Raw genomic sequence first — 14,272 nt, forward strand, 5'->3', positions numbered from 1 at the left:
CCCTGTTACTGCAACCCTTTAACTGCTCACTGGAGCTTTGAGAAAAATGTTTCTTCCATTCTTGTTTATTCAAAACCTCTGCAGAGGGATGGAGCCCTGAAGCATCTCACTTCGCCATCTTGATCAGAGCAAAGTTCTCCAGTTTTTCTGAAAGATTTTTAAGACAAATAAGAATAGCTATCTCAAAACAACTTTGTTTGTAAAAGACTTGAGGCATTCTCATGAAACACTAAAATAAAACTTGACACCACTGCTGTTATTAACAGTATTTTACACATTCTGGCCTATGCAATGAGCAATGAAAAAGAAATGAGTACTAGAAATGAAAAGACAAAATTATGTTAACTTTAAAACTATAAGGGAAATATCCAGATAGGCATACTAAAACTAGTATACTGAAATAAAGAACAGTTAAACTTAATAATAGCAACAATTTTTTAAAATATAGGAATGAGCTTTTTAAAGTAAGAGGACCTTATAAAGAAAACTACAGGGCGGGCCGCGGTGGCTCAGCGGGCAAAGTGCTTGCCTGCTATGCCGGAGGACCTCGGTTCGATTCCCGGCCCCAGCCCATGTAACAAAAAACGGAGAAACAGAATACAATAAAAACAAGAAAATGTTTAAAAATGTTTCCCTTTCTTCCTTCCTTCCTTCCTTCTATCCTTCCTTCCTTCTCTCTGTCTTTCCTTTAAAAAAAAAAAAAGAAAACTACAAATCTTTCCTTGAATGTCTTATTTCTTGATGAAAAGACATAACATGATAAAAATCAGTTCTCCCCAACTAAATTCATGAATTAAGTTATTCTAAATAATTAAAGTCACTCTAATGTTCCTCTTGAAAAATGAACAGATGAGAATATTGCAAATTTGAAAATGGAAAAATAATAAAGGTTTACTTATAATACAAACATTAAAATTTATTGTGAAATTACAATAATTGAAACTCTGCTGCTGCAGATATAGATGGTCATACCAGAGAAATACAACAGAGATCCTGGAAACAAATGAATGAACTAATGAGAATTTTACCATATGATAAGGGTGGTATTAAATCAGTTGTAAGATAACAGATTATTTAACAAATGGTATTGACACAGTTGGTTAACTATTTAAGAAAAAAAAATGAAATAAACTTGAACTTATGCTTCACATCTTATACCAAAATACATTCCAGATAATACTAGCTAACATTTGTTGAGCACTTATGTCAGACACTGTTCAAAATTTTTTTACATGTATAATTTTACTTAATCTTCAGAACAATCCCATGAGATAAGAACAACTATTAACTCCATTTTATAGAAACAAGCACAAAGAACTTAATTAATTTGTTCAAAGATCACACAGTAAGATACTTTATGCAGTGTATGGACAGATGAGTGAAAAAATAAGGACAAAATAAATAATAGGAGAAATAAGGGGGACAGGATGTTTTAGTGTTCCTTTCATTTTTATTTTATTTTTTTTCTGATGTGTATTTTTTGGAATAATGAAAATGTTCAAAAATTGATTGTGGTGATGAATGCACAACTACAATGATAATGTGAACCATTGGTTGTGCACTTTGGATGTTTATATGGTATGTGAATGCATCTCAATAAAATTGCATTTTAAAAAAAAAGATCACACAGCAAGTTGCAAAACCAGATTTTGAGGTCTGGTAATGTGGCTCTTGAGTCTACATTCTACAAACACAGAAAAATAAAACTGTAAAATATCTAGGGATAAAAGAATAACAAAGGTCTTTCTAATGCACGTGAAAGATAGACTTGACATTAATATAACTGGCCATCCACTTGAAAACGTTTGACTCCTCTACTTAAAAAACACCACGAACAAAATTAAAAGACAAATCACAAACAAAAGAAAAAAATATTTGGTAGACTGCATAACCAAGATATCATCATTACTGTATAAAGAGCTCTTACAAATCAATAAGAAAAAAGCAAAGCCTCAGTAGGAAAGTGGCCAAGCAGATCATCAGAGATGAAATACAAAGGACTAATATCCATACATACATGTAAAAAAACTATTCCATCTCATAAGTGACAAAAAGTATACATTGAAACAATAATACAATTCCTTCTGACAATTAAATTGGCACTTTTAATTATAAAATTCTGTAATTAAAATTATAAGGATACAGGTGCATGGGTGGTTCAGTGGTAGAATGCCCACCATCCATGCAGGGGACCCAGGTTCAATTCCCAGACCATGCACCCCCCAAACGAAAGTATAGGGATTCAGAAATTCTCGTAAAATGGTGTTGTGATTATAACTGGATGTAACTTATTCTAGATGACAGTTTGACAATGTATTATTTTTAAGAAGTACTAATTGTGTATATGTTTGGACACAGCAATTCCACCTCAAAAAAATTTTTCTTAAAACTACCGATAAAATTGAGAATGTTTATGTATGAGTGGTTTTATCACTGCAGTTTTTATAATAGAGGAACTCAGATGGACTCAATGACTAACAATGAAGAATTTAATAAGTACATTCAGTGTTTTCATGCAAAATAATATAGAAAAAAAGACAATTAATGGTGGGGGGAAAGGATCACAGCATATTATTAAGAGAAAAAAACATTTCACAGGATGATGCCATTTTTGTAAATATATACATCGACATATGTCTCGGTGTGTGTGTGTCTGTGATCTAAAACGATAAGCCAAAATGTTAACTCTCTCAGAGGGTTATAATTTAAACTTCTTCTCCTCTTCTTCCTTCTTCCTTTATAAATATTACAAATTTCCAAACAGAACACTTAGAACTTTTGCAATCAGATGGAAAAAAGGGCTTTTTAATTGTAATAAACATTGTCTTAGTAGTAATTCTTAACAATCCCTACGCTTACACGTGCTCACTAAAGATGTGTCATTTTTTATTTCTAGCCTTTCCTTCATTTTTCTAGTTTCCTTATGTTACCAAATATTTCCTTCATGCTTTCATCTTGCCCTCAGCTTTGGCATCCAAAGAGGTTATTATGAAGAGTGTGCCAGCATGTGGATCAGCAAAATGAGTCAAATAACTGAAAGAATTGGCCTCAGGTCCTTTTCCATGAACAGCACATATGCAGCAGGCTAGCGTATGAGATCTACAGGCAGGACAAGTTTAATGGAGAAAGGGGAACCGTGAAAGATATTGGCATCATCATTCACGACACACCCTTCTCTCTGCTGTCGGCTGTAGCTTTGGGGAAGGGGAAGGAAGTAAGGCGGGTGTCTCTGAGATATTCTGTCAGCCATAGAATTGGGTTTATGAAATTAATGCTGCCAAAAGAAAAGCCAGAGAGTGGTGGTTTCATTTTAAATAATGAAGCAAGCTCAAGTATAAAGTCCAAAGAAAGAAAAGGAAATGGGTAGCAGAGATGTAGGCAAAGGGAAGAAGGGGCCAGTTCGAGCTGAGGAACTTGCACATTATCCCACTGAAAGTGGGGAGACATCAAAGGGTTTAAGCAGGAAGATGACATGATTGCGTCTGTGCCTGTCTATGCATATATGTATATAATGTGTGTCTGTGTGTAATAATGTGTATAAATGTACATACATATATATGTATGTGTTATATATGCATATATGAAATTTATATGGAGACCAAAATATCAATGGAAAAGGGAATGGCTGAAGGCAGGAAACCCACTCACCTGGTGGCTCAGGACTGTAGACATCTATAGAACCTGTAGAAGATGAGTGACAGGGAGAGGGGAGGAGTGAATGGGTATGAAAGCTCAGAAGTCGAATCGGAACTTAGTAACAGACTGGACATGAAAGGCAAAGCAAAGGTGGAAACCCAGACTGCTGACTCAGGTGACTTTGAAGTCAGTAGTACCATAGGGCCAGGATAGAAAATACAAAAAAAGAGAGAGAGAGAGAGAGAGATTTCAGGGTGGGGAGATGATGGGCTTGGTTGCGAGGGAGTTGAGGTGCCCGTGGGGCTTGTCAGCAGAGACCCCCCATGGGCAGTTGGGGATGGCGTCTGAAGCCCAGGAGCCATGAGCTGGAGAAGGAGCTTTGGGAGTCATCCACGTGGAGGTGGTGGCTCAGCCCACAGAAGTGAGAGAGATTGCCCCAGACTGTGTGAGGAACGGAAGGGCAGCATCAGGAGAGCCAGGAAGAAGGCGCCATAAGTGCCTGGAGAATGAAGCAGAGTAAGGAACAGGAGGAGGGGCCCTTGAGCTGAGCAATGAGTAGGGCTCCTGCGTCTTCACCAAGGCCAGGTTAGGGGAGTGGAGACCCAGTGATAACCGGCCGAGGCCCAAGCAGCAGTGAGGAAGGAAACACAGCAGACGTGCTGGCCTGAGATGTAGGTGGAAAATGGAATGCAGCATTTCCAAAACCTCTTTGATGGTGGCCCTTTCTCAAGGCTCAACAATCTGCTTGGGAACTGCGGCACTGGTCTGTAGCCACCACCACTGCTGGGAGGTTTCTTCAACGGTGATTTCTGTCTGGATGGAGCAAACTGGAGCACATTTCACAGGCCTGGAAATCATGGTACCATTCCTTTCCCCCATTACCTCCTATCCTTAAGGACAGTACCCACTACTAATGGAGAGGGAAGCGTTTTCCAAAGATCACTCATTTCATTAAATGCTCAGTGATTTTTTAAAAATAATAAAAGTTCCACCTTGGAAATTTATAACTCCCATTAGCTTATGGAAAATTAGATTCTGAGAAGTCCTGGGATGAAGAAACTGTTTACTTGGGTTTTAACCCAGTGTTTCTCAAACAAGTTTGACCACAAGACCTTATCTCAGGCTATGAGTATTCTCCAAAACATATTTTGGGAAATATTGCCATAAAAGCTTTACATTTTTCTGAGTGGTTTTTTATCCCTTTTGATCTTCACAACAACTCTTCAAGGGAGGAATTATTATCTTTATCATTTAGAGGAGGAATTCGGGCTTCACAGACTTTCCCAGTCAGTGCTTCAGACTGCTTTCTGTGCTCTGTTTTTCCTCAAAACCCATTATTTGTCCCCAGCCCGTTACCATTCGATTAATTTCAAGAAACAGTAAGCATCTTTGTGGACACACACGAGTAAGTCCAATCCATATCCTCACGTTGCCCACAGTAGAAATATATAGACATATAGAGAGATACATAATATGCTCATTTATTGCTATAACTGTAACTACTAACATTTATTAAGTGCTTGCCGTGAACTGAATTTTCCAAAGTAATCACATTTTATTCTCAAAATCATCTTAAGAGACTTAATTAGCTCAGTCTTACAGGTGAAGAAATGAAGCACAGAGAGATATAAGTTACAGAGCAGGGATTTAATTCCAGGTGGACCAAATAAAGAGGCCAAGCTCTTAACCCCCACTGATTCAGGGTGGTGCAGGAAGTTTGCACAGGTTGTTACGGAGACCAGAGAGAGGGCTGCGGGACCAACTTGACATTCATAGAGAGGCTTAGCAGACCAGCGCCCTGGACGATGGTAGGGGTTGGCCAGTTGTGTGTTTATGTATATGGGTGGAGCAAATGGTTAAGCTAAGACTCCTTTGACACAAGTAAGAAGAAATCAACGCTAGCTAGCTCATGTAAGAGTTGTGGGGAGGGGTTGCTGGAGGGGTACAAAAGCCTCTCTCGTGGAACTCTAGGGCAGCTGTGCCTCCCGACGATGGATGGAGGACAGGATAACCATCAAGAACCCAGGCAATTCCCTGTCATCACCTCTGCTTCCCCCGTGCATGTGTACCTCCTCGTCCTTGCACACCACTTCCTCTGCTTTTTCCTGGCTGTGGCAGAAGATAGTGATCCGATAGTTACTGGTCACACTTCTTTCCACTCAAGAGACTGTTTCCAGCTGACTGACTGCCTGTCACTCAGACATAATTCCAAATTCCCAGGAGAATATGGTTGGCATAGTTCAGGTTAGGTGCCCACCTCTGGTCCAATCAACTATGGCCAAGACCAGGGTCACAGAGCACGAACCTAGCTGTTTGTGGAATCCTTCGATTACCATCCACCTCCCCCCTCTAGATTAAATGCATCACGAGGGAAAAGACTGTTTTGGGTCAGTCAACACTGTATCTACAGTTCCTAACAAGGTGTCCAGTATATTAAACAGTACTCAATAACCGTTTGTCAATGAGTAAGGGCACAAATGAAGAGAATCATAGAAGGGGTTTTAAGGCAGTTACATCATCCTGTTGGGCCCTCCAGCCATTGTTCCTGTGTCTAATTCATTACTAGAGCATCAACTTGAGCAGAATTACGTCAACTGTCTTCTACAATAAGTGAATTTTTGTGGTCTAGCTGGGAATCAACCCCCATTTACACGAGTGATTGAAGTCAGGAACTACACTAATAATTTTTTAAAAAATGACTTAAAGCAATCTTTGGAAACCCAATCCATTTGTAACTTGAGAAATACCTAGAGTCCTCCAAACGGGACAATCGTTGGGAAAACTAGGCCAGACAGAAAAAGGTATTTGTCCAAAGAAACCTGACTTATACTTTTTCCATTTGATTATTTTAGTATTCTTCCTGTGAAATCCCATTTCCTTAGATGACCTCTGTTCATAGGAAACTATTTGGTTTAATCTGTGGGAGCCATGGCATATTTTTAACCATCACTGAAGGCCAGCTCCCTCTCAACTGAGCGTGCTGATACCCAAACAGATGTTTTATAATACTCAGCACAAATGAGCTCACCCCTGGCAAGCCTCTTGCACACTATCAGCCCACCCTCTTTTCACATCTCCCCTGCCATCCCACAAACCCAAATTCAGAATGCAATGGCAAGCTCAAATCCTTACCGTGGTGACAGAAGAACAGAACACCCAATTTTGGATTTTCAATTTATTAATGTAAAAAAATCTAAAGACCTACTGGAAAATATGTAATACAAAAAAGTTAGCCAAATTCAGTAGAATGAAAAGCTGTGCACACTGGTTACTCCAAAAGAACTAAGATTAAAGAATCCAGTAATGGTTTCCAAAGCAACTTGAATTTTGATTAAATCATAAAATATTAGGGCTGAAAGGCCCTTAGATGTCATCTAGATAGCACAACAACTTTATTTTACAGTTGAGGTAGGCCCGTGGAGAGAAAGTGACTTGCTCAAGGTTCGACAGTGAGTGCGTGAGTGGCAGAACTGAACACAGAACTCTGCCTCCCAGCCTTACCCTACACAGACCTCAGTCCTACTCCACCATCTTCCTGACCATCTGCCTTTCATAGCCGGAAACTGGTCACCAAGAGCTTTCATTCTGATGGCTCCGGGATCATCTGAGAGCATGCCACCACCCCTTATTTAAGTAAAGAGTTTTATTCAGGGGCAATTTCCTTTGATAAATCAATCAAAGGCAGCAAAAAAAAAAGTATTTTATTTTTAAAGGTAGCCTGTTAACATTTCAAATGTGGATGCCAAGAGAGCACAAAGGGTTCTCAGTACCTCCTCCAAGAGCCTAGAAGATGTCCAAAGAGAGCATGCAGTCACATTAATGGACTCTTCTCTGAGAAATTAAACTTGCATGGAAAACTAGGCCTTCTAAGAAGTCTGGCTCTGCCTTTGAGACACTAAGGGGCATGAGCATTATCTGTTTAGTGCTTCCTTGAACCCAGTGCTGCCGTAAAGATCTCTGGAGGAGAAGAACTAAGTGCTGCCTCAGAGGCACTTATCAGCAAGTTGGGGAGCAATACCTGTACTGAGAAATAGTCAAAGAAGATACCAGGTGACATATGATATTCTTCCATTGAACAAATATTTTTGGAGAGCTTATAATATGGCAGTCTGAACATCCTGCAATAAAAAAGTAGGAAATTAATAGAAAAATATAAGCAAAGGCCTGAACACAAGGGCTGCATAGGCCATGCTAGGCATTTGGATTTTATTTTTAAAGTGACAGGGAGGTATTGAAGAATTTTGATTCAGAGGATGAATTGACTATATTTATGTCCTAGAAAAATCTCTTGACAGATGTGTGGGAGATGGATTATGGCCAAGTGCTACATTGTGTGATACTGTCTGTAAGTCCTTCTAGAAATAATTTTTACTTATAATCTATGTTTGGGATGATATAGTGAAAAGAGGATGAGTTCCTGAAATAAGCAGAGCTATGTTTTAATGGCATTTTTACCTCTTATTGGCTATTTAATCTTGGGCAAGTTATTGAAATAGTTCTGAGGCTTCAGTTTCCTTTCTGTACAATGAAGATAATATTTAGCTCACAGGGTTATGTTAAGAAACGAAGATGACATACCTAGACATTTTTAATAATCCTCCCAACACCATTAAATTAAGCAAATACAAAATGGCATTTTAGAGCCTAAAAGCAACCTGCTCAGCCACGACTTAGCAAGAGATACTGTGGCACTTCCTTAGAATTTAGCCACCATATTTTGTTAATGTGTGAAAATAATTGGCATTCATGCTTTGGAAATGAGAAAGCCGAGGTAAACTGAGGTCAAAGCAAATCATGGATCTGAATCAAACCACCCAAAAACAATACTGTGGAGAATTAAACTGGATTACAAAGACCAGCGTATGAAGTGAGAGCGCCAGTCGTCTTAGCAACCCCTTAACCAAACACTGGCTTGGGTTCGCTGGCACTTATTATATTGAGAACATCTGGCCTTTCTATTATCCCCTAGCAAGCGAAAAAAATGATGTCGTGTAAACTGATCCTTAGGCCAATTATATGATCTAAATGTTACAGTGTGTGTTGGCTCCTCTGGCTCAGGTTTTATGAACTTTGTCTGCAGCCACACCCCTCTTCTGAAGGCCTAATGATTTCTTACTGTACATGACCCCAGGGATTCATTTGTGCATGGCCTACACCTTTTATCAGGAAGATAAGTACGGTGAATGGATCATCCGTCAACGCTGTGTGCAAAGCAGGCTGTGGAGGTGCTTTAAGAAACATAAGCTACAGTAGGAGCTAAGGCCAACCATGAGGCCAACATGGCACACAAAAGGGCAAGCTCCGGGAGCTGCTCTGCTCAGATGCCCAAACTTACATTTGTTTCCTGTGTATCGGTTTTATTAGAAAAGCCAGGCATAGGGTGTAGATGCAGAGAAGCCAGGCATAGGATGTAGATGTAGAGAAGCCAGGTGTCGGGTGTGTAGGGTGTAGCTATAGAGAAGCCAGGCATAAGATATAGGCATAGAGAAGCCAGGGATAGGGTGTGTAGGGTGTAGATGTAGAGAAACCAGGCATCGGGAGTAGACACAGCGAAGCCAAGCATGTGGTGTAGACACTCTTGTCTACAGCCCATTCGGAAGGCACTGAATTAGGAGTTGGAAAACCTGCCACTCACCTTTCTACCCTAGACAAGGTCATTCTCGGACCTTTTCCCCATTTACAGAGGGGCAGAGCTGGACTCAGCTTCATGTACCAACCACGATGTGCCGGGCACTGCTCCAAGTCCTGCACGAAGATCGATTAGCTCAGTCCTTGTACTGACTGTAAGGGCTAAGGGGGAGACCATTGTCCCCACCCCAGGGGCACACAGCAGGGACATGGCAGGGGTTCTGGGCTTTCCCATGCCTCTGAGGCTGCTTAAGGAGAACTCTGGGCTTTTGTGCTCGGCTCTGATGTCCTCGGGGGTCTGTAATGAGCCCCCAGTGGTCCGGAGCAGGTGGCTCGTGGGTATCCCCCTGGGTTGTTTGGACCTTAGGAAGTGGGGCTTCTTGCCTCTCCCCCACCCTGCAGTGGAAATGACCTGAGGGGCTTTTCTTTAGCCTCATTCCCACCCCCACTGTGCCCCCAGCCTTCATCCACCCCTTTCACTCCATCTTCAGCTGGCAGTTGACAGAGATCATCTCTTATCCCTAGGGGTCCTTTCACATCTTTTTGAAAACATTTGGGGAACTTAATCTGGGATAAAAACAGAAGTAAGTCTTGACCAAATCATCTCTGGTAAAAAAAAAATAATTTGAGTCATGATATAAGTAAATGGTTCCCTGGATTAATTAGCCTCCTCTCTTCCCCCACCCCACTGACCCCCCAAAAGGAAGGAGACAGCAGTGGGGTGGTCAGCTCCAAAGGAAATCTGAAGGCACATGTGAACCCACCCCAAGCAGTAGGTTATCCTTCCCAGGATCATGATTTCCCTTCATCTTCAAAGGAAGTGAATCTCCTGAGCCCCTCAGTCAGACTGGCTAAGTCTAGGAACCAGGAGCAGAGTATGTAGCACAGTAAATCCCGCCGCTGAGTTGTTCATTGTTGGAATTTATCACAGATGGTAATCATTAGGACTTTAACATCTTGAAGAATAGAGCTTTCTCCAGAGTCATAAATAAACTGAAATCAAGGTTTAGATTTAATAAAGCTAGTTGAAAAGGGGCTGCTTGGACAGCCAGGGATTTAAAGTACTGGGTTAAAAAATCGACTTCATGCGCGAAAGCTTGTTGCGCGTGCTCTGGTAGTTGGGAGTCAGCAGTGAGAGGATGGGGACTTATATCTGCAGGGAGGTCCCCAGTTAGAACCTTGCATGGGTGCATCCTGATTTAGCCTCATGAAGTCCAAGCCCACAGAGAATGGGATGCTGGCATCTAAACGGGGCATTGCAATTCCTGAACATACTTCGTTCCAGTTAAGTGTGGCCCTCCCCGGACAAGATTCTCTCCGGCTAATGCCGTGTCTCATAATTGAATTTTCACTGTGTTGCTGATGTTGTCAAAGGGGTCTGACAGTTTCCCAAGGGGCCTCAAATAACTCGGTTTGACGGCAAGTCTCCCCGCTGTGCAGAGCACCCGCACGAGGCCCCGGGGTGTGGACGAAACCAGGCTGGTGCCTTCCAGGAGCTCCTCCTCTCATCGGGGAGTCAGGGCGCTACAGATAGAAGGGTGCGCACCTCAGCGCGTGGTGGGGACCGTGAGTGGAAAGAATCCAGGGAAGGAGGCAGAGGACAAATGGAGGCTGGAGCCATCAGGGAAAACGGTCTGGAGGGAAGGGGGCTTGGTTTATGACTTGAGGGATGAGTGGGCCTGTGCACAGAGGAGAGGTTTTGCTCAGTCCCCACCGTGTCCCACAGGCATGCATCCGCGTCCCCCCGCGCTGTCGTCCGGAGCCAAGTCTCAAACAGCTTTCTCCTGTCTCCCTCTCGCCCTAGAAGGAATTGTTCCTTAAATCCCACACCCTCCGCTCTCCATTCCCCTAAAGGCCCATCACCAAAAGGTCTAGAAAGGGAAACTCCGGCCCCTCTGGACATACCCCATCCAGGTTGGACGCCTTCTAGAGGGCGATGCCAGGAAAACCCCACACCCAGCCCGAGTATAGCGGGCTGACTCCAGGTAATGGGGTTACAAGGAATAGGAAAGGGGGAAAGGGAAGGTGTGTCCCCTCCTCACCTCCTCAGAGGCATCTAGGACACACACTAGAGAGAACAATGCAATGCCCCCACAGGCATGGAAAGCTAGTAGGGAGGCGGGTGAGGGAGGGTCTTCCTGGGAGAAGGCAAAGGAGCTGACACCAGGAGGGCGTCATGAGTGGGGAACCCTCTGCTCCTCTCCCTTTCAGAGCCTGTGCTGGACGGAAGGCTCCTGCTGAGGCCTCTTGAGACTTGGGGTGCCCACTCTGGGGGTGTGGAGAGTGCATATGACTGGGGAACACAGAGGAGATGCGCAGGGGAGAGAGGCTGGCTTCCTCAGGCATGGGATTCTGAGCTTTCAAGAGGGTCCTGAAGACGTCCCAGAGGCCACTGCCCAGGAAGGGCAGGGAAGAAGAGAATTCAGGGAAAACACCTTGCTGAGGGGCGGAAGTTCTCCAGGTCGTGTTTCTGAAGAACCTACGAGTAAGTGGACAGGCGGCGCAGCATCCGGGGGAAGAGGGTCTCCCCATCCGCAGCAGGGGCAGGATAAATTGTGACAGGGCTTTGAAGAAAGCAGGGCCTTGAAGGGAGAAGCTGTGTCGGACCAGGGAGGAGAGCTGCCTCCCTAGTTCACTCTCCGGCGCCAGCGGGTGAGGCGGGCAGCGCGGGCAGCCTGAGCCACCTCAACCGTGACAGCTCAGATAGGAGCTTAATTCTGCTCCCTTGAATCACAGTTTAGGAGAAGCACATGTGGTTAACCCTTTACTGCCTCCCAGGGATGTAGTTAAAGCGAGTTGAAATGAATTTCTTTTATTTATAGGATTTGGGGGCTCCTCTTCCCAAGGCAATATAGTGTGTCAGAAAGAGTAGGGGCTCTCGCATCTATTTTGAGCTCAAATCACCAGCCCCACGTCTTCCTTGTTGTGATAACCTTTCTCAATTTCCTTCTCAATGAAAAATGTAGCAAGTAGTAATCATTAGCAATAACGCGTGGGCTCCCAAGGCTGTCGCTGAGCTCTGTGCACTGTTTGACCCTGTGTGTCCAGTTAAGGTCAGTGACCTTCTCTCCCTCCCCCTGCAGACAAAGACATCAGGAAAATGAATTTTAACAGGTAGTCTTGCCACGCTGTAAGCCCAGGGAAAGGAAACCGAGAGCCTATTTGTTGTCACGTTCTATCGTATCCAGTTTAACACTGTCATAAACAGCGTGTCTGCTTTCTAATACTTCCTTCCGGCCACCCGCCACGCTCCCACTCGCCCTGGTTTGCAGACACAAGCGAGTGCTCACATTTCTCTCTCTTCTCTTCCAGGGACGCTGCATCAACTTCACTCGAGTCAAGCACAGCCCGCCTGCCAAGTACCCCCTCAACAACGCTTACCACACCTCCTCGCCGCCCCCGGCCCCCATCTACACTCCCCCAACCCCTGCCCCCCACTGCCCTCCCCCGCCCCCCAGCACCCCCACCCCTCCAATTCCATCCCCACCTTCCTCCCTCCCTCCTCCGCCCCAGGCTCCACCCCCCAACCGGGCACCACCCCCTTCCCGCCCTCCCCCCAGGCCTTCTGTCTAGAATCCGCAGTTCACTTTCTGGCTTTCTCAGAAATCCTGGGGAGGAGGCTCCCCCATGGCGTTAGAACAAGTCTTTCCATTAAGGCTTCCACTTTGGAATGAGTGGCAATAAGGCCCACTGACGTTCACACACTAAAAAACTGGTTTGTAATGCCAGTACACCAGCCATCGGGACCAGCGGAAAGAACTAGAAACTTCGATTTGCCTGAAAACAAATGATGAGGCAACTACAGTCACATTTATAGCCAGCTGTTTGTCACCTCTAGAAGGTTCCAGACACAGTGAAACTACCACAATGCTCTAAATGGAATTATGTCTCCTGCAGACTAGTAAGAAAATCACTTTTCTGAGGGTGAAACACAGAGTTGGATAAAAAATAACCTTGCTGGGTTTCTGAATCTCCTGGCCCTCTCTCCTCCATTCCTCCTCCTTCACTCAACCTTGGACCCTTGGCCTAGGAACCAAGGAGTCCCCACCCATGAAGGTGGAAGCCCTTTATCTACAGCATTGGAACCCTTTGCCTACATTGGAAAAGTTGGGGTCCCCATTGGGGCAAGAAGCATCAGCCAGGTATACTACCTAAAGGATGTTCTCCTGGGATTTGCAGATGAGTAGAAATATGTGTCTATTTTCCTTTCAAATTCTCCCAGTTTCCACGTGAGGAAGAGAGCTTTGTTGACTGATGGGAAAAGGTATGTTGACATGTTGATGTGTAAGTGAAATCAGCTGTGTGCATTGACAAGGGGCATATTGACGGGAGCAACAGACAGTTTCTAAAACCCACCCGCCATCAGCAGCTGGAGGTGGCTGGCTTGGGCCAGACTGGGTCCCCTAAATCAACAGATCATGGCATTGTCGAAGAGCAGCCTGTTAATGATTCATATTAAAAATCAACATTTGGCTTATGTTCAAATCACGTGAGATACAAAGAAGTGATGGATGCTGTTTTCCAGAGACGAACATGAGTTCATCTTCCCCAAATGGCACCATTGGCACCTACTGCATGAGCTCACTGATTTTTTTTCTTCCTGTCTTGGTAAAGTTGTGCACCAGCCACTTCTAAGTAGAGCTGAGAGGCAATGGTCCTGATAGAATAAGGAAATTATCCCCAGGTGCTTTGACGAGCACAGTAAAGGGCATGAGTATGTGGCTGCAAGTCTCTCTCCTTGGCCTTCCGGCATACTCACAAATAAACCTGGCTGTTAATCAAGGTGAAAAACACCCATGTGTAACACAGAGGTGCTGTGCCTGAAATACCTTCCATGTCTAGGGACACGCAATCTCTTCAAGCATCTCTGGGTCTGTAATGATCAAGAACCTTATAGTTACTTTCTAAACGTGGGGCCCTATCACCCAGAGATGGAAACAGAAGCATTGTGAAGGGTCTCCTACACAAGCCTGTTCAGAATTATCTTCTCTAGCTTTCCATGGGACCT

At 43.9% G+C, this 14,272-nt stretch overlaps 1 protein-coding gene across 1 annotated transcript in view; it reads left to right on the plus strand.

Annotated features, from left to right (window-relative positions):
- ANTXR1 (ANTXR cell adhesion molecule 1) overlaps positions 1–13,310 on the plus strand; it is a 252,599-nt gene extending 239,289 nt beyond the window's left edge. Inside the window, exon 18 of the mRNA XM_077134446.1 lies at positions 12,577–13,310. Coding sequence (XP_076990561.1) covers positions 12,577–12,837 — 261 coding nt within the window. The 3' untranslated portion in view covers positions 12,838–13,310. The remainder of the gene's footprint in view (positions 1–12,576) is intronic.
- The last annotated feature ends 962 nt before the right edge of the window (positions 13,311–14,272 follow it).

The sequence above is a fragment of the Tamandua tetradactyla genome, chromosome 17 (assembly GCF_023851605.1).
Source record: "Tamandua tetradactyla isolate mTamTet1 chromosome 17, mTamTet1.pri, whole genome shotgun sequence".
NCBI lineage: Eukaryota > Metazoa > Chordata > Mammalia > Pilosa > Myrmecophagidae > Tamandua > Tamandua tetradactyla.